Source organism: Colossoma macropomum, unplaced genomic scaffold (assembly GCF_904425465.1).
Source record: "Colossoma macropomum unplaced genomic scaffold, Colossoma_macropomum, whole genome shotgun sequence".
In the NCBI taxonomy this organism is placed as follows: domain Eukaryota; kingdom Metazoa; phylum Chordata; class Actinopteri; order Characiformes; family Serrasalmidae; genus Colossoma; species Colossoma macropomum.
Window position 1 is genome coordinate 41,377,364 of NW_023494805.1, and position 27,768 is coordinate 41,405,131.

The window sequence follows — 27,768 nt, forward strand, 5'->3', positions numbered from 1 at the left end:
TTTTCTTTGCAATCTCAGCCTTTATTTACAGGTATGTAATAAAAGAAACAAGCAACACCAAAAAAAACTCATGAGCTCCGAAGCAGACAGATCTTTGAAGAGCTTCCAACTGAAGACGGGTACACAATTATGTAAAAGTACATAGTAATAGCACATTTTAAAAGCCATATTCTCTCTATTTTAATAATATTTTTAAGGAAAAACCAACACCATATGTGCATAGGAGTACAGGCGTGTATACAATCTGATAGAGTATGATTTTTTTTATTATTTATTTATTTTAAATGAAATGTGCAAATAATAGACAACCGTCTCCCAAATGTTCTGACTACGGAACAATGTAGACCTATTCACATACGTAGACCTTCTGGAACTGAACAAAGACAATAGATATATGCGTTGAAGGCACATGGTTTGCTTAGCCGCAGCAAAAGGGTGAGGTGACCAGGAGAAGGCATGTTCAGATATGTCACATGTACCTTAAATCTGCATCTTTTTATTCTGGTACTCACTATTTTGCCACGAGGCAGCCCTGTAAGTCTGTAGAACATGTAGTTACACTCGCGCATATAAAGAAAGGTTGCTATATCACAGTTGCTGGCAAGAAGAATTGCAATTTTGTTGAAACTGAGAGTATTAAATATGATGAGCTAAGCACATTTGAGTGCTTGGCCCCCTAAATGCCTCTTAGTGATTCTTAATGTGGACCAACGGAGCGAGATAAACAGCTCAAAGGAAAGGTATTGTTGATATATCTGGTCTGAAAGAGCTACAAAACATCAGCCCTCCACCAATCATAGAGGGGATGGGAAGTCTCAAGGCATTGTTATAGTGATCTTCATAGCAAGATCTTCAAACCCTTTTCAGTGGAAAAACATGTAAACGTCTTTCTCTCCTGGGTTATTTACCTTAGCTTCGGTTGTCGAGTCCATTCAGACGTACTCTATAAATCAGTATCAGCACTTGACCAGTTTGAAGGCTTCATTCTGACACTGCCCACTGCATCCAACAGAATCAAGGTAAGGCTTTCGCTTTCAAACAAGCGGAAATATGTATGAGAATAACTTCATATTAGTGCCATGTACCACTGAACAAAGGCGTTCGTGAGGAAAAAAAACAAAACACATACAGAATGCGGATGAATTCAAAGCGAGCCGTGCAGACACGGACAGTTACGATGAGAGATCCTGCTGAAAAGACACGCAGTGGACACGCAGCCTCGGCCTGTGCTGATGGTAGCCATAAACAAACAAAACAAAACAAAAGGAAACAAAAGGAAACTAAACAAGGCTAGTATATGAATCAAGAGACAACAGGTCCCCACGTAGCGTCCAGACTAGCCCGACTGTGCCGTCTGCTGAGCCGCCGGTCAAAGGGAGAAGTCCAGGAGGAGAAGAAACTGAAGAGAAGGAAGGAAGTAGACTTTACAATCAAGATGTGTTTGCTTTGGTTTCAGGAAGAGAGGCTTCCCTCTCAGCCCTCCTGGCCGAAGTCCTCGGTGAACTTCTTCAACTTTTCCAGGTCCTGCTCGTTGACGGTGGGCTTCGTGTTGGTCAGCGATCTCAGCATGTCCGACTGAAAATACAAGCAAAATGCAGGTTTTAGCTCAAGTGAAAGCAGGAGAGCGCGAGCTTTGCAGAACGGCTACAAAAATCTGGAACAGTTTGATCCAATAACCTATCAAGGACGTCTGAAACGGTTACGACTTCGCAAACTTAGTATTCAATAAAGAGGACACGCTGTCCTAATTACCCGGATTATACTTTGTGCACAATAGACTACAGATGATTACACCTGGGTGATGAAATGTTAACGATAACTATAAATATCAAACATTTTTGACATTGATAGTGTGAGCAAGGGCTTGAACTTTGAACAGTTGCGACCGGGTTACTAGGTGCCACTAGGTGGCGATGTGCATTTACTCTAGATGTGAAGAGGGAAGTCTAGCTATTCACTAACAGCACAAATTAGGAGAAAGCAGAGTTAGAAGGAACAGAACTCACCATGCAAACCACAGGCTCCAGCAGCTTTTCTCCAGGAACTTCCATCCATGTCATCTCTACGGCGTTTGGATCACCTGGAGAACAAGGGGTCAGATAGTCGTCCACAACGAGGTTTGGATCGTCTCTTGAGGGCCCACGTACCTATAAATAAATAAATGAATAAATAAATAAATAAATAAATAAATACATACATACATACATACATACATACATATTTAAAAAGTGACTTAATTGTTAAAAGTTGTCGGGAAAAATTATTGTATTATTTTCTTTACCAAAACTTGAATTTTTATTCAAGCTGAAAGAGTGTGTGTTTGTGTGTGTTGGTGTGTAATAAAAGCTATTTGGTGTCCGTTGGAACATTTATGACAAATACACCAACAGCAACTTTGAAAGAAACCTTTTTAGATGACATTAATCCAGGGGTCACAACCCAAATGTTAAGAAGAGTCATTTTTTCCTTTCAAGAAAAATCAAACCACCTTGGGAGCCTCAACATTTTATGTCTATTTTACCATCTTGGCTGTAAATATGTCTCAGTATGTGTTAATGTGCTAATATAGACCAAAAAAACAAACAAAAACACAGACTTACTTTGCTCTGCTTTAAGCTTTAGCTCAGCTATAGCTGCTTTTCACACATCTCCAGCAGGAAACTTTTCCTCAAAAGTAGAACAGTTTCTTGTAAAACGTCTCTCAACTTTAAATTTTTACGAGGTTGAAGTCGTTTCTCATTCGCCAGCTTCTTGTTTGAATCTTCTCATTTCACCTTAAATGGTGCCTCGAGTGCCAGAATGCAACTGCTGCACCATTTAAGGTGGAACGGGACAATGTGAACAAGAAGCTGGCGAACGAGAAGCGACTTCAGCTTCGTGACTTTTTAGTGTTTCAGTTTCTCACTGCAGATTAAACGTATCAGGAAACCAGCTGGAGTGATTATAAACACTAATAAGTCCATTCAGCTCCAAATTATCGATGTTCATCTTAAATCTCTCTCTTTGCCGTTTCGTTAGCTACTAGCTAGTCGAGACTGTTGTCTGTGTTGCTATGGTGACCAGCAGTCTGCGCTGATCTTCAGGGTTAAAGGGTGAATCAGCAGTTCTACATTAACTCCAGAGTTTAAGACCATTTATTGTTAAACTGTGTTGAATGATCAGCAGAGCTTTATTTTACTGTAAAGGAGGATTATTTTATTTTTACCTACTAATCTGATTCAGCTGTGGAGCCTCAACAGGGCAGTAAAAGAGCTGCATGCAGCTTCTGAGCCACATGTTGCCGACCCCTGGACTAACAAATGTAAGGTTAGCAATGTTTTTCTCTGAGATAGAAGATTTTTTCTGACAATAAATATCATATTGAAGTAACAGTTTTACACACTTCATATTTTTGGTCCAACACACACCAAAGTGTGGTTTTCATAACTACATGAAAAATCACGCCAAAGGGCCAAAATATGTCCCGTTATTAAAACGGCGTCGTACCCGTTTGAAGTGAGTGGCGGACTGGACCTTCCTGACCGGCTGCATCAGCGCGTCTCTCACTATGATGCTGATATCAGCTCCTGAGTAGCCGTCTGTCTTCTTCCCCAGAGTGACGAAGTCCGCCTCGGTGAGGCTGTTTGGAGTGGTGCCCAGGTGCAGCTTAAACATGGAGGAACGAGCGTGCTCCTCCGGAAGAGGGATGTAGATACGCTTCTCGAATCTACAAACACACAAAGGAGGAACTTGAGTAATCCAGCCGAACACTGCAACTAGGCTTAACTACACAATTACACACCACGCAGAGCTTAAATAAAACATTAGGTATCAAAAATTAAATTAAAACAGAGCCTGTCCATCAGACCTGTTATCACCGAAAATGTGATATCAGGGTAGGAGTGGGTGATACAGCAAAAATATATCATGATACTTTTTCACGATACACAATAAATGTATCACAATATATTGACACAGACGCTGCACTGGTAGTGTGACACTTAAAAACTGACACTGAAACTCCAGATACAATGATTTTGTTCAACATTTCACACTCTGGACGGCACAAAAATCAATTAAACAGGACTAATTAACTAATTAACCCTCTGTTTCTAATCGCAGAAATCCGATTCAAACACTTCCTGAATCTGTAGAGTCGCCCTTTCCATTCCATCTTATCACGAGATCCTATGAGACTCACATCCGGAGTTATGAGCCTGTGAAGAGGGGCTGAGATACACGTCATCTGCCTCTCACCGTGTGGAACTGGTGGATTTGTGTGTCCGACTACATTCTGTATGAAACTGACCAATGGACACTCAGGAAATCACTAAGGACTGACCATCACACCAGAAACCCTCCATTCTAATTGTGACACTTTATGAAACAAACAACAGAGCAGTAATTTGCAGGCGCTCTGATGGACCTTTTTTTTCTGTGTATAAGTGATTTTGGTCTTTGGACAATTAAACTGTGGATTGAAGTCCTTGACAACCTTAATGTCGAGCCGTGCTGGACCAAAGTGGACAAAAGCCACTACAGAACTGCATTATTTTAAAGGGGACCTGTTGTGTTCATTACTTTATTTTTGCTACTCTCCTCAAAAGAAGGTGCTTCAAAGAAAATGGTTCTATATAAAACCATGAACGCTCAAAGAATCCTTTGCTTGATTAAATGGTTCTTTGCATCATTAAAGCGTTCTTCGGACTGATGGAGAATGTGATGTAGATGATTCTGTATAGAACCTTTTTGAAAATATCAAGCTTCTAACAATAGAAGAACCCTTCTGTGTGCTATATAGAACCATTTTAGCACATTCATGCACATTCTCCATCAATCAGAAGAACGCTTTCATGACGCAAAGGGTTCTTTGAATGTTCATGGTTCTATATAGAACCATTTATTTTAGTAAAGAACCCTTGAAGAACCTGTTCTTACAATAGCATCGGTTCTGCCAGATCAGTTTGATCCAGAGTGGATCCTGAAAGTCCGGTCAGCGTCTCTCCACACACTACAGCACTGAACACACTCTTCCTCCTCCAGTAGCCTCTGTGCACTGTGTGAGGGTGCCGAGCTCGCTGGTGGGTGGGCAGTAAGGACTGTGTTACATGATGATGTCATCTTGTAACAAAGGAAAAGGGCTGGAATTCCAACGAGGCGTTTCAGGCAGCTGAGAAAAGAGGATTCTGCGGGAGAGAGTTTCTCCCTCTGGAGGGAACTTTGAGCTTACAGACCGTTTACATACATAAAAAGCTTCATTGCGATTCACTCGAAAGAGGCCCCGAATATTCTGTAATAACTGTCGCTGGGACGAAGCAATCTGAGCCGAACAACGTGCAATGATCTCTTCAGTATATGGAGCTTCGAACAAGCCGGGATGCCCCTGCGTCGGAGCGATGAGGTGGCGCCGGACAGCCGCTGCGACATTTAACCTCTGGAAAATTACTGTCCATTCAAACCAGTAAATGCACCATTGCTATAAATAGCATGACCGTTCTCATACCGCTGTATGGAGCTGAACCAGTTCTACAGCTCTAATCTCACCAGCTGGGGACTCTATCATATGAGCTCCTGCCTCAGTGACTCATGCTTGAGCTCTGCTGTCTCGTGGTGTTCTGCTCTGCTACAAGTGTGTATTTCAATAGAGAGTTGAAAAACCTGTCCTGTGTGAGCTGAATCAGCTGAACAGCACACGTCATTCAAACCCGGAACGGCCTGTAGATGTCATTCGGAATTTCTAAATGACAGACGGGCGTTTCCTTCTGCAGTGAAGGCTCTGAGCAGGACCTTTCAGTGTAGTTTTCCTACAGCACCTATAGCACTGGTTTCCTATAGAAAGTGAGTGTTACCGTCTCCTGATGGCAGAGTCCAGTGTCCAGGGGATGTTTGTGGCTCCCAGCACCAGAATTCCCTTGTTATCATTACCAACACCTGAGAAGATAACAGTTAATTAGTGTCTCTTTATAAGCATATTACAGTGGGCTATATGGCAATAATGTTATCACGATACACTACACGACACAGTACACTAGCAGTGTCACATTTAGAAACACTGGGCACAATTAATCTTATTCAACATCTCACATTCTGTACTGCACTAAACCCAATTAAAGCAAATCCACAGATTTTTAAGAAATTCTACATAATTAAATGGTTAAGATGTAAACAGAGTCGTTCAGAGTGGTTTGGTGTGAAACGCTCTGTTCTAGAGAAACTTATCAAGCCAGAACTGTTCACAGTGGTGGTGATAGGAACCAGACGTCCACCTCTGAAAGCTCCATCACAGACAGCTAGTATCTCGCTGCTGTCGGAACAAAACCTCGTATCTCCAAAGTGGTAACTTTACAGGAGAAGCAAAAAACCTATTTTACTTTTAATGTAAGTCAATGGAACCAGAATTTTTTCCAAGTCATTTTCAGCCGTTTCTTTTGGACAATTCATCATGAAATTTACAAACAATGTAAAGAGCAACAGGTTTTTTCAAATTATGTCAAAAAACTGAAAAAACGTAAAATGGAGATATGAGGTTTTTTTCCGACAGCAACGTTATGAAATGGTTAGATAAACGCTGCCTGATATGTGACGCACTGTTTTATGATAAAGGTTTGGTTTAAAATGTATTTTAATACATTTATTTTAATCCATTACTGATGGAGGGATGCATGCAGGGTTATGAGGCAAAATAGTCCCCAGAAAAGCTTCTTTTTTCAGGTTTTCCACTTTTTACCATCATCAACATTCCATATAAACTCAGAAGACTCGTGTAGGTTCACTGGTGGTTTTGGATAGTAAATAAAATGTCTATATTTGTGTTGTAGTCATGGCGACCCCTGGTTCCTATCATCACCACTGTAAAGACATCTGAACCATTTCACACCAAACCGCTCTGAATCACACTGTTTACATCTCACACACTGAATTATGCAGAAATGTTTAAAAATCTGTGGAATTCCCATTTAAGCTTGTTTTGATGAAACTGTTATTCAGTGTTCTGTACTAATGATATCTATGATCTGCTCAGAAAATCATATTGTTTATCCTAATAACAAAATTTATCACAATAACGATAAAATATCATCATATTGTCCAGCATTGTACAGTACCAGATAACCACATAATAATAACGCATTTGACCCTTGAACTATCCGAAGTGGTGCCGGCTGCAGTGCGCTGTATTTTGCTATGTTAGAAACTACAGCTTTAAGTAAACAAATACTAAGATCATTTCAGATATCCATACATTGAATGACCACAGCCATTCCTAGATACAAGCATCTCAAACCTTTCTGGCTACAATGAGGGGCCTTTAAGAAGGTTCTCTCACCCTGCATCTGGACGAGGAACTCCGTTTTGATCCTGCGGGCCGCCTCGCTCTCGTTCTCGCTCCGGGAGCCGCACAGGGAGTCGATCTCGTCGATGAAGATGATGGAGGGGCTGTGTTCTCTGGCCAGAGTGAACAAGTTCTTCACCAGCCTAAAGGAGAGAAACGTCTCAGCTGGTTAAAAACAGCGCGCTGCAGGAAACAAACCTCAATCGCCTTTTGATTCCACAATAACTAAAGATAATGCGAGCTGAGCTGAGCTGAGGGCAGTGTGGGGTTTAAACCAGCACACAGATATTTGGATAAACAGTTCTAAATCAAGTAAGAGTTTTAAATGAGTCTTAAATCAACAGGAACATCTTTGCACTTGTGTCCAGTTTTATATACAGGAAAGTCATTTAAGATTACTTAATTACTTGGCCTGGTTTGAGGCAGTTATCACGACGCTGATTGGTGCAGAACAAGCTTCTATTTCTTGTTGGCAACCTTAGCCTGGTAGTTCCGGCGCAGGACTAAAGAAGCAAACGTCAGACACTAAACGTACTAATATCTGATCCTTGATACATCATTTAATCGCATACTTTAAACAGCACTGCAAAGAATTCTCTCTCAGCAAGTGCAAACATCTTAAATGTAGTCAACATATCTAATGTTTCTCATTTTCGCTTGTTTTGAGTAATTTTATCTACTAAAAAAGTCTTTTTCGACTGACAGATCATTTGACTTGTTTTGAGAAGTACTGCAGATCATTTAGGCATTATTTAGAAACCTGATGCCTTAAAACAGGCAGTTACCTAGAAATGGAATTAGGCATTTTCATAAAACAGTTACTTAAAACAAGTAAAAATGTAGAGAATTAAGTTAAATAATCTTGTAATATTCTTACTCTAATCTCACGATACAAAAATATTAGATAAGCTGACTCGATTTAAGACATCTTCACTATTATTATTATTTTATTTATTTATTTATTTTTTTGCAGTGAACGGCTTGAAAATCCAAGATGAACAGCCAGTCGAGGCTGGCGCTGGGCCACTGCTATAACGGAGCGCCACTGCTGTGTGGTTAAGAGAGAAACTCTGGAGGAAAAGCTGGAATGACTCACTTCTCACTTTCTCCCAGCCACTTGGACACCAGGTCTGAGGAGGAGATGGAGAAGAAGGTGGAGTTGTTGGCCTCGGTGGCCACGGCTTTGGCCAGGTAAGACTTTCCTGTGCCTGGAGGTCCGAAGAGCAGAATCCCCCTCCATGGAGTCCTTTTACCTGAACAGAAAGAGGCAGGTGGGTCATCACAGGCTACATTACAGACAGCGCCCAGACCTGAACCGGACACTTCGAAGGACACTATTAAAAAGGCTGGATACCCTGCTAAGCTAACTACTAACTAACTACCACATTACATGTTCATACACTGCAGGAACATATATCTTAGCACAGGAGTCGCAACCCAAATGTTAAGAAGAGCCATTTTGTCAAGTTTTAACAAAAAATCTACATTTTATGTCCATTTTACTGAAATAACGTTTCACCATCTTGGCTGTAAATATGTCTCAGTATGTGCTAATTTACTAGTACAGGCTAAAAATATAATATAAATGAAAACGCAAACTCACTTTGCTCTGCTTTAAGCTTTAGCTCAGCTATAGTTGCTTTTCTCGCATCTCTGGCAGGAAAGCTGTTCGCAAAAGTGGAACAGTTTCTTGTAAAACGTCTCTCAACATTTGGCTTTTGACGAGGCTGAAGTCGCTTCTCATTCGCCAGATTCATGTTCGAATTTACCCGTTCCACCTTAAATGGTGCCTGAGGCGCCAGAATGGAACTGTTTAAGTAACATTTAAGTTTAAGTCCGTTCTGATCATGTTCGTCACGTCACAGTGAGAGTTTATACCGTTCAACATGGCGGAGCAGAAACTGGTCTGCAGAGGAGACGAAGTTTATGCTCTGATCTTTAAAAGACGGCGGTGGGACGGACGTCCAGCTTATGTGTCTCAGAACACGACGTCTTCCTCTCGGCCTTCTTTAATAAGGACGTGTGAAGGACGTTTTCCTGAGTCTGACATCATTTTAAAGTCATTAAAACACAAGCGCTGCTCACTGCTGCTCATCTCACTCTGACTGGACTCATGTGATGCTGGTTGTCATGGTAACATCTACACTAAGCGGTTCTCTACACGTGCGTAATTTTGGATCTGATTACTTGTGGTGAACATGTAAACAGAGATTTTCATCAGATTGTTGAGTACAGTGAGATAAACACCTCAGTCTTAATCTATAATCGGAGGTCATCAGATAGCGAGGTAGCTACCTATAGGTACCTAACCTCAGTTTAGCTTCATTCTCTGGCGGAAAGAGTAAAAAACTTCTCTCTGGTGTCCATTTTGTGGTGGTTAAAGACAGAATCACTGTCTCCTTTAGGATTTTGTATCTAAAAATTAGTGGCTGGGCTAGCAGTCAGGACTGGGTGACACCATAAATTGAACAGGACCTTCTCTGAGTACCTGAAGTCATGCAACCCGGAAAGAGGTTTTTGGAAATATGCAAAAATGTAAAGATCTAATCTGAAGAATCCCAACCTAAACATGCAACAGTTTTGCTGGTTGGTCTGTATGACATAATACAGTATATTTACAATCATTTAGCAGGTCCAGCTATGCACAATTAGTCCCAGGGGGATTTATAGTGAAGGGATAAATGACTAAAAAACATTCTGGTTTTTAAATGTTTATTTATTACTATTTGGAACAGCATTAAGGCTCATGATTTATTTTATCCTATATCTAAATATCACATCTATTACAGATTTTGAAACTCTCCACATATGTGACAACTGAACGCTGTGTTATAGGATTGAAACGAAGGTAAAGAGCACAATTTATGACAAGCAGTGTGTTTCTAGGCAGCATATCCTCACAATCAAACCTACTATAGTGCCACTGACGCCTCTAGCCATTGCTCTATGGCTGAAAGAACTGAGGAAAAATGATATTAAACCTGATCAGGTTAGTGAGATTAAATTAAACCATCATTTCAACTACTACAGCAAGTTACCACAACCTCAGACGATGCTAATTAACATTAGTTAATATTAGTCTCAGATTGTGTAATATGTACTGATTAGGGGTGGGAATCTTCAGGCACCTCACGATTCGATTACGATTCAGAGGCTGCGATGCGATTATAAAACGATTATCGATGCATCTCGATGCATCTTTTTTCTCTGTACAGGATTTCTATCTTCCTACTGTCTAAAAACTTGGTAGTTTTAAAGCAAAGTATTTGTAATGATCCATAATGTAAATGTATTATGGATCATTACAAATACTTTGCTTTAAATATCTAAAATATCTTTTATTAATAAATCAAATGGAAGTGATGTGGCAAGTGAACTAGGAGGCTCTCATTCAGAGACGCTGCTGCCACTCATCTGCGATAAAATGCGCTGTTGCCCTGAAATAAGATCCAGTGGTGATGGGTGTCCACACAGCGCGTTACAGCCGTCCTTCCCGTTTTCTTTAGTGATCTTATAACTTCGGTTTTGGTCTCGTTGTACAGAGGGGGGGTGGGGTGAGGGGGGTGGAACAGCAGGTCACATAGCCCCGAGGTCTGGCCTCACCAGTAGTGAACGAAAAAACAGGGATTAATATGAACATTTGGAGACTTATTCGCATTTATAAGCAGCGCGGTTGGTTAAATCTGCAATGAGAGACTGTCTTTGTCTAAAAAATTGCGAAAATGAACTCGCTTCCTGTTCCACCTTAAATGGTGCAGCAGTTACATTCGGCACCTCAGTCAGAATTTAAGGTGGAACGGGAAAATTAGAACGAGAAACTGGCGAGTGAGAAGCGACTTCAGCCTCGTAAAACAGCCGGACGCCGAGACATTTTACAAGAAACTCTTCTACTTTTGAGGAAAAGTTTTCTGGCGGAGATGGGAGGAAAGCGGCTGTAGCTAAAGCTTAAAGCAGAGCGAAGTAAATCTGCGCTCTCGTTTATATTGTTTAGTCTATACTAGCACATTAAGACATACTGGACATTAAATGTTGTGGCTCCTAAGGTGGTTTGACTTTGTTGAAAGGACAAAATGGCTCTTCTTATCATTTGTGTTGTGACTCCTGACCTAACCTGGCTTTAATGCAGAGGGAGCCGGTCGGATTTCTCACTCATCCAGTTGTGTTTTTGTTATGTGCCGCCACAGACTGTCCGGGCGCTGCACTTACCCACTTCCAAGTTCCGCCTTTTGCGTTTCGTCAACATTACGTTATAAATTAAATTTTTTAGAAAAACGATTTTTGACATTTATGAATCGACTCAGAATCGTTCACATCCACATCGCGACGCATCTAAGAATCGTGTTTTTCCCGCACCCCTAGTACTGATAGTCAAGAACGCACAAAATCCTAAAACCAAACTCTAGTTTTAGGCCAGAATGCCCATTTAAGTTCTTTCATCTTCTGGTTATGAATATTTTCTTTATTCTCTGTTAAACTGAGCCACTGAAACATTTAGCAACATCTCCATTCCTTTGTATGTCACCAAAAACTGTTCAGTGTCACACGATGCCGGAGAGAAAGCGCTTACCTGTGAAAAGGTGTGGGAATTTGATGGGTAAGATAACAGCTTCCTTCAGAGCCTCTTTGGCTCCCTCTAGTCCCGCCACATCGTTCCACTGAATGTTAGGCTTCTCTATGACGATGGCCCCTAAGAGCAAAACCCTCCATTAATCACACATTCAAGCTCTGTGGATTCCACCGTGCACGTCTTGCATTTGGTTAGACTTGTATTAACCAAACTTTTCCCCAAACAAAATGAGAGATGAGCGCTAGAATCTTCATAAAGGAGAATATGATGATACGTAATATAATAATACATGAGAATAATACGATATGATGAGGAACCAACCTGAGAGCTGGTTCTGGAACTTCTTCTTCTCTGGGTCTTCTCCTTCATCACTGTCATTACTGCAATGAAAAACCACAAGTGTGGACATATTTTAATTTAATAAAGGGTAACAGAACCATGGATAGTTCTGAAATGTGGAATCAACCTACTAAACTATAAAAACAGCACCGTAACAGCCTGGTTTGCGTTACCATTAACAGGCACATAACTCGGCGAGTCATTCTAAATCTAGTTTACATAACTCAGGGGTGTCCAAACGTCTTTCAAAGAGGGCCAGATTGTGCCGTGTTTAAATACCTGAGGGCTGACGTATTATTCACAAATGATTTAAGATATTAAGTTTATAAAACATCAGCGTATAGAAACTGAGCTTTCTGTGAGCTGCTGTGTTTCCTATCACTGTATAAAAGATGCACGAGGCTTCTTTGATTGCTGGACTGTTCGTTCAGAACAGTTTTGATAAGCGCTTATAACTAGAGGTGGGTAATCCAGGTCCAAAACATAAAAAACCCTCCCCAGGATTTTGTTCCAACTGCTTGACTTCTCTAATTTGCTCAAACCAGCAGCAAAGGTGTTCAGGCAGTTGGAACAAAATCCTGGGGAGGGTTTTTTACTTTTTGGACCTGGATTACCCACCTCTAGTTATAATAAATAATTAAATTAAGAGTAACAGTACAAGATGTCTGATGTATTAATCATAATCATATTACTATTAAAATGATTTTTATTTGTTGAAAAATATGATTTGTGAGAGAAACTAAACAAAAATCTTTACCTAACAAAACCAAAAATGCAATGTTCTTTACATATCAAATAAACGCAGCGTAGCTGTGTTTTTGTTCGACCTTAAAGGGTTAATATTTACTGAATTTGCTCTGATAAGAAGTTCTCCATCTCGCCAAAATCGCCAGTGTTCAGTGTTTAGTTTGAGCTTTATGTCTGTAGTTGTGACAAAATGTAGTTCACTAAATAAAGCTGCAGGTCTGGTCAGCTGCCTCCATCAGGTGAAAAGGGAGAACTGCACTGTACTAGCTTGCAGGCCACTTACAACACACTGTAAAACAGAAGCCGGGGGCCAATTAAAGTCTGTCCGTGGGCCGCATTTGGCTCCGGGGCCGGACTTTGGACACCCCTGACATAACTAATATTACTCTCATATTGTTGATTTTCTGAAGTGAAAATACAAACATAAATATGGCATTTTTCTGCAAACTTCACATTTTTTACGTGTTATTTATTTTTCAATATGCTAAGCTCAGCAAATGAACAGTAATAGTTCATTAAAAAATGTGCAGAACTGTGTTCTCTGTAGAGGACGTGTTCACTTATTCACACTCAGAAAACGTGTAATTTGCATATCGCTGCTGTCAAAACCTCACATCTCCAGTTTTATCGTTCCTCAGTTTTTGACATAATTTGAAAATGCCTGTTGCTCTTTACATTGTGTGTAAGTTTCATGATGAATGGACCAAAAGAAACGACCCAAAATTACTTGGAAAAAAATCTGGTTCCATTGACTCACATTAAAAGTAAAGCATGTTTTTCCTTCTCCTGTAAAGTTACCATTTTGGAGATACGAGGTTTTGTTCCGACAGTAGCGATATACACTTCTTTTTTCTTTTTTAACTTCTTTTGAATCATTTTGTCTAGTAAAACTGCCTTTTTCCATTGGCAGATAATTGTGCTTGATTTAAAAACATTATTATTCAAATCTGGATTACGTCTCCTATAAAATAAGCAAAGTATCTGCCAATAAAATAGGAATTTCTCAATTCAAAATGATTTAAAATCCTCCTACGACAACCTTTTGACAAATCTTAAATGTATCGACTACACTTCAGTTTGCAGTGCGTATAAATACGCACCCTTTCTCATCGGACTGGGACTCCTTCACGGGTTTAGCGGGGGCTTTCTCTTTCTTCTTCAGGTACTCCTTCAGCTTCTCCGCCCGGTCCAGGTACTCCGCACATTTGGCTCTGATGCTCTGTTTGGCTTTGTCCCCCTGAGCTTCATCTGAGGGCCAATCATAACAGCGGCGGTCAGTTTAAGCCAGGGCTCACCAGTATGTGGTGTGGCTGCAGATTCTCGTTCCAATCAAGCAGAAGCGCATGATTCCGCTTGTTTAATCAGTTGCTCTCCGTCTGTAAGCATCTGATTAGCTCTGTTGCTCCTGCTTGGCTGGAATGAGACTCTGCAGCCACACTGGCCCTTTGTGGAAAGACTGATGACCCCTCCTTTAAAAATAAAAAAACTCTCCATAATTTAGTAGATAAGATGTAATCACAGTGATTCAGAGTGGTTTGGTGTGAAATGGTTCAGATGTCTTTACAGTGGTGGTGATAGGAACCAGGGGTCGCCATGACTACAACACAAATATAGACAAATATAGATTTTATTTACTATCCAGAACCACCAGTGAACCTACACGAGTCTTCTGAGTTTATACGGAATGTTGATGATGGAAAATAGTGGAAAATCTGAAATTATAAGTTTTCTTTGGGGACTATTTTGCCTCACAGCACCCTGCATGTATCCCTCCACCATGAATGGAGTTTAAATTAAATTTCAGGCCAACACCTCACCTGATTCATAACCGATTAATGTAGTAACTTTCTGTGAGGGAGCTTTTAAAGCTGGACGTCTGGTTCCTATGACCACCACTGAACAAACCTGACCCTGAAACTCCCATTTAAATGAACAGTTTGGCAATCAAATTTACACACATTCAAACAAAAAATATAAATCACACAATTTCCCCTCGTACCCCAAACGTGTTCAATCAGCCAAGACGTGTTTGGTATCTGAAATCTGCAGGCTGAAGTCGTTCTTTGCATGGTGAAACTGTTCTTCAGTTTGACTGAGAATGTGTTGTATACGGTTCTATAATAGAAACCTTTTGAAAACGGCTCGATATAGCACCTAAAAGGGTTCTGCTAATGTGACAATGTCAAGCTTGTGACAGTAGACACCCTTTTGGTGCTATATAGAAGCATATACACACTCTGAAGAACCTTTTCACCATCCAAAGAAATCTATACGCATGCAAATGGTTCTGAGTGTTAATAGTTGTATATAGAACCACTCTCTTTACTAAAGAACCCTTGAAGAACCATCTTTTTAATATCGTTAGCTACATTAGCCATGTAACTCCAGTGCAAAACTAAAGAAGCAAACTTCAGATCTCAGATTTTTGGCCAAACTAGTTATTTAATGTCTTTTTCCGACTACAGCAATAGAAAATGCGCCGGTCCAGACAGGCCATCAGGCGGACAGCGTGTACTCACATTTGACCACGTGTAGGAAGTACTGGACTGCGTGCTGATAGAGTCGCAGGGCCTCCTCATAATTCTGGGCCTTGTCCTCCTGAGCCGCCTTACTGGCAAGATCTATAGCTTTCTGTAATCACAACAGCAGAAACAAAGTCAACAGAGGGGTCAGAACAGGCAGGAGGGAATTCCTCAGCTTCAGGTTTGACCAGCAACTTCTGTCACTGTCTGTGTTTACATGCAGGGATTTTCACCAATCCGACTTAATTCATTCAGATTACAGATTAAGACTGAGGTGTTTATTCTCACTCTACTCAACAATCTGATCAAAATCTCTGATTACATGCTCACTACAAGTAATCAGATCCAAAATGACGCACACGCGTAGAGAACCGCATAGTGTAGACGTTACCATGACAACCAGCATCACGTGAGTCCAGTATTCCGAATGGCCTCAATCGGACTAGTCTACTCCGACTGAGGTGTATACATGGACGTGTTCCATTCCGATCGAGCTGTTAGTCGGATTACTGATGGATCATCAGGCTGGATGTAAACGTGGCAACAAAACGAGATTTGTTATTAATTTTTTTTTTTTTGCCCATAAAGGTGAAAACGGTTCCATATAGCACCAAAAAGGCTTCTTCTATTGTTACAAGTTTGACATCAGAACAGAAGCACCCTTTTTGGTACTATATAGAACCGCTTTCAAAAAGGTTCCATATAGCATATTTAGCACGTTTGCCATCGATCTGAAGAACCCTTTCATGATGCAAAGAATCTTTGAGTGTTCATGGCTCTATATAGAACCATTTTCTCAGCTAAAGAACCCTTTCAGTGTATCTAGCACTAAAAAGTGTTCTTCTATTGTTATGATGTCAACATAACTTTTTGGGTGCTCTAAAGAACCATTCTCCTTACTAAAGAACCTTTAAAGAACCATCATTTTTAAGTGTGCAGTCCATTCAGTCCATTTATGGAAACCAAGCTCATCCATTTCCCTCTACCAGAGAGCAGATCTCACATAGTGTCTTTGTTTCATTTGCATATTACCCAGCATTCAATGCCAGACTGAAAATATACATTATAATATCTTCTAAGAGGCGTTTAATATATGTATATGTGTAGTTAAATAGTTAATGTTCTGTTCGTAAAGCTTATAATGAGGTAGAGTCTATTATAATTAACTATAGACTACAAGGATTGTGCAACAGGAACGTTTAAATAAAGATGAAACAATAAACAACAATTACAGACACAATATTGACATTAAATTAAAACTGTCACAAAATATTTTCTATCAATTATCAGCCCAAGGCTGCAGTTTTACCCCACAGGACACAATACACAGTTAACAAATGTGAGTGGCGCCGTTTCATAGCAGGTTTGTTACAGGATTGGATCAGATTCATTCCTTGTTCTGCCCTCCAATATATATATATATAGATATAAATCCCTATAAATAATTATGATTTAACAGCTTGTCTCTTGTTCACTGTATGCAACTACTGGTTTGAACCTGAAGTGGCTAATTAGCTTCCTTCCCAGCTGTTGATACTGTTTTGAAAGAACAGTTCAAAATAATAAAAACTAAACAAAAAACTGTGAGTTAATTAAGCAACAGAAACGAGAGGGAGAGTGTTATCGCGAAATAACAGAGTAACGAGCTCCGCCCACTCGCTGCTCAGTCTGCTGTAAGCCTCGCCTTTTGAAGCACAGACTGAGCCATAAAACTGCCACAATATCAAGTTCAGCTCAGTTTTGTTAGTTTTTGCCAGATCAGTATTAATGTTGTTTTGTTCCAGCCAGTCTGTAAAGCATCTTACAGCCCATTTAGTTTGGCGAATGGTGTTGGGTTCATTTCTGGCTGATTCCAGGTTGTTTAGCTGTTCTTCTGTCTCAGCTGCCGACTGAAAAGCTGCTCAGTGGTGATGACAGTTTGGGAATTTAGTGTCGTCTCATCTTCAGAATCTGACCAAATCGGCTGTCGGTCAAATGTGATCTTAAAAGTCAAGTTGAAATATTCAAATGTCTTGAGCGTCTCCTACAGCTGTCAAAGTCGTTGCTTAGCAACCGCATCTCAGCAGAGTGATACAGTGTTTGTGAAAAACGAATGGGTTCATTCACCTTGTTAATGCTAATTACACATCATCTAATATCGTAGAAAATAAATCATCATGCAGAATTATCGATATTACCCTGTACTGTGCAGAAATTAGCATAAACCTGAGCGTCCTTTTGACTTTAAAAATGAAGATTTAACAACAGCCCAGAAGAAAATAACAATAGGAACTATCAAACATGCTAAAACATCTGCAACCGGTTTCAGTTCCATAACCCTTTAAACCTCCCCTGTGAGCTTCTGGAGGCTTTTACTTCCCACACGTGCTACACTGGGTGTGGATATCAGTGAAGACCAGCACAACATGGACAAAATATATCTGCACTGCTATTAAATCACTGCACACTGCAGCGAATCTACCAATACATTAGGAATACGTCAGTGAACTTTGGTTACAGACTGGCTTGATTCATTTAGTGGCCAAAATAATAGACTGTGGTTGGTTTATATGAAACCTCAGCTCAGACAAACTAATTTGGAGCTGTGATTGGTCAGGATGCACACAGCACACAGTCAGAACAGTGTGACTGGTTAGAGCTCATTTGCATATTGCAGCCTTCTATGATATTATCTCAGAGATCTGAACCTGCTGGACCAGGAGGCTTCTAATCAATAATGAGTGAGTTTACATGCACCCAATAATCCGATCATAATCGGATTTCTGCAGTTATCTGATTAGTCAAAAGGTGTAAACAGCACCCTCAGATTTCTTAGATCAGAGTCTAGAAATCTGATCAAGAAATCTGATAAAGAGGCTGGATTGTAGCTCAGTAATCAGATTTCTCAGTGCTGTGAACTCTTACTCTGATTTCTTTCGGATTTCTCAGTCTGAGCATGTGTGAAAACAGACGGCGGTACCAGAAATAAGTGAGCAGCGTCGCTGCGAGACGCAGCAAAACACTTTTGGGGCGACGCTGAGGCCAAATTCATGCTTGACGAAGAGAAGGATTTAAATATTCTTCATCTTCTAGATGATGTTTGTTCATATTTCCAGGTAAAGTGGCTCAAAGTTTAAAAAAAAAAAAAGCCACAGTATGAAGTTTGAGTTTTGTGTTTTGTTTACGTCTCGTCTTCAACCAGTTTACTGGCTGGTTGTAAAGCAGAAATCTGATTACTGTCTGACTCATGTAGACTTGGAGTTTCCCCATTATCTGATTACGCAAGTGCATGTAAACGTGTTGATCGGATTACTGACAGAATCTGATTTTCTGCAGTTATCGGATTATTAACTGCATGTAAAACCACTCAATGGTTCTTAATTAGTCCTCTACATGGTGAAATGATGGTGAATGTGTTTTATATGGTTCTACGTAGAACCTTTCTGAAAATGGCTCTATAAAGCACCAAAAAGGGCTCTTGTATCTTGTCAAGCTTTTAACCGTCTTTGATGCTATACAGAACCAATTTAGAAAAGGTTCTATACGGAACCATACACAGCACGTTCTATTCTCTACAGAACTATTTCATGATTAAACGGTTCTTTGCATGGTGAAACAGTTCACAATTGTTTTTGAAAATGGTTCTACAGAGCACCAAAAAGTGTTCTTCTAATGTTACACTCTTAAAAAGACAGTTCTTAAAAGGTTCTTTAGTAAGGAAAACGCCACTATGCAAAACCATGAACACTCAAAAAACCTTTTGCATGATCAGAGGGTTCTCTGCATGGTGAAACGGTTCTTCAGATTGATAGAGAACGTACTGTACAAGGTTCTATTGAGAACATTTTTCAAAAAGGTGCTATATAGCAGCAAAAAGGGTTCTGCTACTGTTACAGGGCCCCTTTTGGTGCTACATCAAACCATTTTCAAAAGGGTTCTATTTAGAACCATATACAGCACACCCTCCATCAATCTGAAGAACCCTTTCACTATGCAAAGAACCATTTAAGCATGAACTGGTTCTACAGTTGTCTTTACTAAAGAATCTTTACGATTTTTTAATCGTTATCATGAGTATTATGTCTATTTTTATACTGAAATAAGCCAAAATTATTTTTATATTTATTCAAAGTTCCTCTCAGTCATCTTGGCCATCACAGCTGCTGCTAAAGTCCTGTTAAAAATAATAACCACTTTTTACTCTGAAGCCTAAAAAGATTCAACACTAAAAAGCATCTTCTGAGCTTTAAGCCTTTAAAACTAACCGTACTTGGGCGGTAAGTTAGAGGGAAACTCCACCCATTTTTCAAAAAGTTCTACATAATTATACAGTTTAGATCTAAACAGAGTGGTTCAGAGTGGTTTGGTGTGAAATGCTCCGTTCTAGATAAACCTACAGAGTAAGAACTGTTCACAGTGGTGGTGATAGGAACCAGACGTCCACCTCTAAAAGCTCCCTCACAGAAAGTTACCACATGATGAAACGGTTACAAATACCCTGCCTGATGCCTGAGATGTTGTTTTATGATAGTTCTGCGATAACTTTTTGGCCTAAAATATATTTTTTTAATCAATCTATTCTTGGTGGAAGGATACATGACGGAAAAATAGTCCCCAAAGAAAACTTATTATTTCAGATTTTCCACTATTTCACCATCATCAACATTCCATATAAACTCAGAAGACTCGTGTAGGTTCACTGGTGGTTCTGGATAGTAAATAAAATGTCTATATCTGTGTTGTAGTCATGGCGACCCCTGGTTCCTATCACCACCACTGAAAAGACATCAGTCTCTACAATCAACCATCTCGCACCAAACCACTCTGAATGACTCTGTTTACATCTGAAACACTGAATTATGCGTGAAATTTGGAAAAATGGGTGGAGTTCTCCTTTAATTACGTTACACCGAGCAGTGACAGTGAAGCGGCAGTAAGTATAGCTGAGCGGCGGAGCCACAGAGACCGAGACTGGAGGCTCAAACTCCGTTGAGCAGAGATAAACGTGGATTTAACTCAGATATGAAGGCTGAATTCCGTGTTTTCGGCGCTGATAAGGCGAGCTTTCCGTCCTGTTTCCGAACTTCTTCTTACCTGCAGGTTGTTGTTGTTGGCAGCCATCAGGGCTGATCCCTCAATAAAACCTCAATATCTCACAAAAAACCGAGGCGTTTTCTCCAAACCGACGGCTTCAGTCACCCCGCCACCACCCGCTTCCACGGACACGGAGAAAGGAGGGGAAAACAGGGAGGATTCCCGTCTTACTGAACTCCACTTTCCCAGGATAATGGAGGAGACAAAAACTTCCGTGACTAAAATGTCGAATGTCACTTCCGCCTCGGAACTCGTGACGTCACGTTGGATGACTCCAGGCCGGGTTGCCATGTTGGCGAAACGAAATGACCCATAACGGCTGATTTCGAGTCTACATTGTAAACAATTGTGCAGCTTTTAAACGTAAAGTAACCGGGTTATTTTCTGATCATTCAACTTAAGCCAACAGAAGAATAATCTGTTATTTTTTTTGCATTTGTTGACTTAAGTTTAAGCTGCTTTTTTTTCGTACTGTCTCAACATTTATTCAAAATATTTGGTTTGGACAAAACATCTCAGCAGACAAAGTTTGATCCCATAATATTCCAAACACAAAAAAATGAAGTGCATGTAAACACACTCAGTGGATTAGTCCTCATGGTGAAATGATGGTGAATGTGTTTCATAGGGTTCTCTGTAGAACCTATTTGAAAATGGTTCTATCGAGCACCAAAAAGTGTTCTTCTAATGTTACACTTCTAAAAAGACGGTTCTTAAAAGGTTCTTTAGTAAGGAACGCAACTATACAGAACCATGAACGCTCAAAGAACCTTTTGCATGATTAAAGGGTTCTTTGCATGGTGAAATGGTTCTTCAGATTGATGGAGGATGTGCTATACAAGGTTCTATTGAGAACATTTTTTAAAAAGGTGCTATATAGCAGCAAAAAGGGTTCTGCTACTGTTACAGGCTTGATATCATTTCAATAGCAGAACACTTTTTGCTGCTACATCGAGCCATTTTCAAAAGGGTTCTATTTAGAACCATATACAGCACACTCTCCATCAATCTGAAGAACGCTTTCACTATGCAAAGAACCATTTAAGCATGAAATGGTTCTATACAGAAGCATTGTCTTATATATATGTGCTGGTCAAAAAACCTTGATAGGATCCTGGCCTTCTCTTTAGGGCCCACAGCAGGTTCGAGATTGCTGTGGGGTGAACCTCAGTGCATATGAATGTACAGCATTTCGGGCACGGACAAACGTAAAGATGTTTATCAGTATGTCTGGTATTCCATTTGCTCCAGTGAGAGGATTTTTAAGACATCTGGCAACCCTGTCTACAGGTAACATGCAAAGAATTACACAAGACACACCCGAAGCTGAATTGCGTTACATCACATGTGGGCTAAAGGATGTGTTTCGATGTAATGACGCTTTCAAATCCCCTCGAACTACAAATACATTATATTAGATTTATTTATTTTGCTGTTTTTAAGGAAGAAAAGCCTCTAAATTTATTTCTAGAAATGAACTGTAGTCCAAATTAAAATGCGGCAAAACTTCTCCACTCCAAAAAATAATAATTTTGTTTAAATAATAGAGTTTATTTAAACATTAAAGTCTATTATTTTAATACAGACAAATAATAAATGTCTTTATTAAAATAATAGAGTTTGATGTAGTATATAAACACTAAAGTGACAAAACATACCATCCGTATATGGAAACTAAGCTGAAACAGCCTGTTTTTAAATCATTGTTTTTGTGATGTCACAAAAAAACAACCCATTTACATATAGCCACCTATTCAGCCTACAGCAGTTTAGCCCCACCCACTCGTGCTGAAGTTATAAGGAGAGTTTCCACCCGGACTGCTTTTTGAATGAGTCGTGATACAGGGTAGCCAGTCAGAACAGAGCTCATTTACATATATCAGTAACAAAAACAGCCTGTTTAATTCTAAAGGATGAAGAGATGTTTGAAAATGGTCAAATACAAATGATAAACATTAGTTTTATTACTGCTTTTGGTACATTAAACCAAACAGATTTCAAAAGTGGACATAAGGGGAAAAGCTGTAAAGATAGGGGCCCTTTAACACTGTGTGAGATCATCAGTGCAGCATATTATGATCTGGAATCAGCTTTCCTACTTTAAGGCCAAAGACATGGAGCTGCCTTGCTAATGTTAGTGCTGAATGAGAATAAGATGAGTTTGAACTTACCTTCACCGCAGCCACGATACAACTGACAACGCAGACAAACCGAGAGACACATTGATGTGGGATTGCACTTTTCCACCAATCTCACTTCATCAAGTAACAAAACGGTGAAAAATCTAATTCTCACAGTTTCCCCTCACCCCAAATGTAGCTGAGTGGGTATAACATTATATATAGTATTCAGGTGAAGCCCAACTTCAATAAGTACAGAATCTACCACGTTGTTGGTAAAGCCGCATGCAGGAAAAGCTCTCCGTCAGTGTGGAAAGATGCACATGTTCAAAAACCAAAACAACCCCCTCAAAAAACATGATTTTTAAGTGTTATATGAGCCAAAGCTTCAAAATATTATGTGAAAACATTGGGAATATAGAGCCCTGGGAACACAGGGCCCAAGGATGATAAAGCCCTGGGAATATAGTGCGCTGTGAGTGTAGGCCTTGGGAATGTAGGGCCCTAGAGAACATAGGGTTCCAGGAGTATATTGTACTGGGAATATAGAGCCTTGGGAATATAGGGCCCTATGATTGTAGGCCTTGGTAATATGGGGCCCTGGAAATATAGAATTCTGGTAATATTGAGCCCATTACAGGGCCTTGGGAATATAGGGTCCCAAGAATATAGTGCCCTGTGAACATAGGGCCCACAGAACATAGCGTCCCAGGAATATAGGGCCTTGGGAATATAGCACCCTGGGAATGTAGGGCCTTGGAAATATAGGGTCCCAGGGATATGGCACCCTAATAGGACCTTGGGAATATGAGGCCCTTGGATATATAGGGCCCTGGGAATACAGGGCCTGGGAATATATAGCCCTATGAATATACAGCCCTGGGAATACAAGACACTGGGAACATAGAACCCCTGGAATATAGGGAGCTAGGAGCATATGTCCCTGGAAACATATGGCCCTGGGAATATGGGACCCTGGGAATACAGGGCCTGGAAAACTACAGGGCATTGGGAATATAGGGTCCTAGGAATATAGCACCCTGGAAATATAGGGCCTTGGAAACATGGAACCCTGGGAATATAAGGCTTTGGGAATGTGGAGCCCTGGAAATGTAGGGGCTGGGAATACATAGCCCTATGAATATACAGCCCTGGGAATATAGGGAGCTAGGAGTATATGTCCTAAATCTTCACTAATGTTCATCAGATCAAGTTGAATGGCCTTCACTTCCATTAAACCAGCGCGCTGAGGTCTCAGCTGATTTTAAGATCTGTGTTTGTGAAGCTCCCTGCTCTCGGGTCTCTCCTTAGTCCTGCGTGATGACTAATCTTCATGTGATGAACGACTGACGTAATACAATACAATAAATACCACAGAGGTTGAAGCTGTTGAACTAGTGACCTCTAGTGACCTGTTTTTTATCCAGATAATCCTGAAGCTCCTCGGCCCGGTCCAGGTACTGGACACACTTGTCTCTGATCTTCTGATTGCCTTCTTTTCCCTGCGGCTCACCTGAACACACACAAATGAGAATTGAAACACAGCCGGAACACGTGTGCCTAATTTTATCCTCTGGCTAATTTTTAACTCGGCCTTAAAAGAACACTCACGCTTTATTATATGCAGAAAATACTTGACTGCATGTTGATATGATTTGATGGCCTCCTCATAATTTCCGGCTTGATCCTCTTGTGAAGCTTTGTTAGCTATCGCTATGGCTTTCTGAAACAGAAATGAGCAATGGAAGCAGGTAAGAGGAGAACACTGGATCTGTATGGTACACTGTGAAGAATATGTAGTATTTTAAAATATATACGTCTTTATGGCAACATTGTTATATATCACATGGTGTAACATTAGCATACACACCAATCAGGCATAACAGAGCAGGTACTATTTGGGTGGTGGATCATTCTCAGCACTGCAGTGACACTGACGTGGTGGTGGTGTGTTAGTGTGTGTTGTGCTGGTCTGAGTGGATCAGACACAGCAGTGCTGCTGGAGTTTTTAAACACCTCAGTGTCACTGCTGGACTGAGAATAGTCCACCAACCAAAAATATCCAGCCAACAGCGTCCTGTGGGCAGCGTCCTGTGACCACTGATGAAGGACTAGAGGATGACCAACACAAACGGTGCAGCAGCAGATGAGCTATCGTCTCTGACTTTACATCTACAAGGTGGACTGACAAGGTAAGAGTGTCTAATAGAGTGGACAGAGAGTGGACACAGTGTTTAAAAACTCCAGCAGCACTGCTGTGTCTGATCCACTCGCACCAGCACAACACACACTAACACACCACCACCACGTCAGTGTTACTGCAGTGCTGAGAATGATCCACCACCCAAATGGTACCTGCTCTGTGAGGGTCCATGGGGGTCCTGACCACTGAAGAACAGGGTAACAAAGTATCAGAGAAACAGATGGACTACAGTCTGTAACTGTAGAACTACAAAGTGCACCTATACAGTAAGTGGAGCTGATAAAATGGACAATGAGCACAGAAACAAGGAGGTGGTCAGAATGCTATGCCTGAGCGGTGTGTATACTTATAACATCACATAGTGTAACTTTAGTATATACATATTTATAGCATCACATGGTATAACATTAGTGTATATGTACTTATAGCATCACCTGGTGTAACATTAGCATATACATACAGCATCACACGGTGTAACATACACACACATACAGCATCACATAGCATAACATTAACACGTACATACTTCAGCATCACAAGGTGTAACATTAGCATATAAACACGCCATGGTGCAACCCCAGCTTATACATACTTATAGTCTCACATGGTGTCCCTAAAACCTTAGCATATGCATACGTACAGCATCACATGGTGTAACATTAGCATTTGTATATTTATAGTGTAATGTAACGTTACATTTGCATATATTTACTTCCAGCATCAAATTGTATGACATTAGCATGTACATACTTTTAGTGTTACATGGTGTAACATTAGTGTATACATAGTTTTTGGCATATTTCCTAGAATTTTGTTGGATGTCCTGTGTTTGAAATGATATTCATATTTTAGTTGGGTGTGTGACAAATACATAGACAGATATAAGTGACCACATATTAATAAATGAACATATATAATGCTGTCAAAACATATAAGATTGTTATATATATATATATTATAATGTTGTCATTATCAGTAAAAATTGTATCAATTATATACAACCCCATTTCCAAAAAAGTTGGGACGGGGAAACAAAAGGCTGGTAAAGTTGTGAGAGAGAGAGGCGGAGTCTTTCAGAAGTAAACACGAGGAGGGGTTCACCACTCTGTGAAAGACTCCATGATCAAATTCAAGAGCAACATTTCTCAACATAAAAGAGCAAAGAACTTGCTTTCCATCATCTACGGTACATAATATCATTAAAAGATTCAGAGAAGCTGGAGAAATCTCTGTATGTAAGGGACAAGGCCAAAAACCAGTATTTACTGGCTGTGATCTTTGGGCCCTCAGACAGCCCTGCATTAAAAACAGACATGATTCTGTAGTGGAAATCACTGCATGGGCTCAGAAACACTTCTGAAAACCACTGTCTGTGAACACAGTTCATCACTGCATCCACAAATGCAAGTTAAAACTCTAAAATGCAAAGAAGAAACTGCACATAAACAGGAAACGCTGCCACCTTCTCTGGGCCCGAGCTCCTTTAAAATGGACCGAGTGGAAGTGGAAAATTTAAATTTTTTTGGGAAATTATGGACACTGTGTCCCCTGGGCTAAAGACCACTCAGCTTGTTATCAGTGCACAGTTTAAAAGTCAGCATCCGTAATGGTTTGGGGAGCATTAGTGCACATGGCATGGGTGACCTGCACATCTGTGAAGGCACCATTAATGCTGAATGATATATACATGTTTTGGCAACATATGCTGCCATCCAGACGACGTCTTTTTCAGGGAAGGCCTTGTTTATTTCAGCAAGACAATGTAAAACTACTGCATGTATTACAACAGCATTGCTCTGTATTAAAGGAGTTAATGTGCTAAACTGACCTGCCTGCAGTCCAGACCTATCACCACTGAAAACACGTGGCACATTATTAAATGAAAAATATGACATAGGAGACCCTGAACTGATGAGCAGCTGAAATCCTGTATCAAACATGGAAAACATTTCACTTTCTAAACTACAGCAGTGTCTCCTCAGTTCCCAAACACTTACAGAGTGCTGTTAAAAGAAGAGGTGATGAAACTCAGTGGTAAACAGGCCCCCGTCCCAACTTTTTTGGAACATGTTGTTGGCATCAAATTCAAAATGGGCATATATTTTTCAAAAAACAATAAAATTTCGCAGTTTCAACATTTGATGTGTTGTCTTTGTACTGTTTTCCTTTTAAAATATGGTTTATATGATTTGCAAATCATTGCATCCTGTTTTTATTTACATTCTGCACAGCGTCCCAACTTTTTTGGAGATGGGGTTGTAGACAAAATACAAAATATGCTATAGTATGTACGTATAGATTTATTACTATAATTATTATTAGTAGTAGAAGTATTTGTATCAGTATTAATACTGTACAGTACATAAGAAACAAACCACACCGTATAAAGGGAGTGAAGGATGCCAGTCCAGCATTAGCATAGCACACCTTCAAAACAATCCAGCACCAACAAACAGATCCACCAAAACACAGTCAAAACAAACCGAATCACTGCCATTCAAACGCCTTCACTGACACACTCTGAGGTTAAAGTTCATCAGGGGCCGTTAATGAACACAGTGTGGATCAGAAGCAGCAGATTATCCTGTAGTTGGACTTGACACAGAGTTTACTGGAAGACTGTGATTTATGTCTGAGTTACCACTGGTCAGTCTGGTGGTCATTACCAGGCTGAATAATAAAACACAGAATCTGAAAGTGGTCTTAACTGCTGTAGAGGAAACAGGAGAACAGATCAGAGTCAGCCTACCTGTAAGTTGGTGGGCTCCATTAGAAATGCTGTGAGCGGATCTCAGGAGGGATCGTATCATAGGAGCTCAGAGGCTCCGTGAGTCAGTTTCATTTCGTCTGCTGTTGTCGGAGTTTGGCTTTTCCTGCTCGGCCTGCTG

General features: G+C 40.3%; 1 protein-coding gene across 2 annotated transcripts; it reads right to left on the reverse strand.

Moving 5' to 3' along the window:
- On the reverse strand, window positions 1-27,768 carry vps4b (vacuolar protein sorting 4 homolog B). 2 transcript variants are annotated; one of them, XM_036596512.1, is made up of 13 exons: window positions 27,630-27,768; window positions 24,289-24,400; window positions 24,090-24,190; window positions 15,482-15,593; window positions 14,063-14,210; window positions 12,198-12,256; window positions 11,877-11,996; window positions 8,406-8,562; window positions 7,304-7,452; window positions 5,829-5,910; window positions 3,487-3,706; window positions 2,007-2,147; window positions 1-1,575 (listed from the first exon to the last, which is right to left on the reverse strand). In XM_036596512.1, exons 1-13 carry the CDS (start codon window positions 27,648-27,650, stop codon window positions 1,474-1,476), a joined length of 1,524 nt encoding a protein of 507 aa, XP_036452405.1. In that variant the 5' UTR covers window positions 27,651-27,768; the 3' UTR covers window positions 1-1,473. The 2 variants fall into 2 exon arrangements, with proteins under 2 accessions (XP_036452405.1, XP_036452406.1); XM_036596513.1 differs by lacking the exons at window positions 24,090-24,190; window positions 24,289-24,400; window positions 27,630-27,768 and adding an exon at window positions 20,558-20,801.

Bases quoted from the DNA above. Each gene is read 5' to 3' on its own strand.
- vps4b (XM_036596512.1), bottom strand. From the start codon at position 27,650: ATGGAGCCCACCAACTTACAG. The intron at 14,211-15,481 runs GTGAGTACACGC...ATTGGCCCTCAG, and splicing joins CTTCCTACACGTGGTCAAAT to ATGAAGCTCAGGGGGACAAA. The intron at 8,563-11,876 runs GTAAGCGCTTTC...CTTTCTGTTCAG, and splicing joins ATTCCCACACCTTTTCACAG to GTAAAAGGACTCCATGGAGG.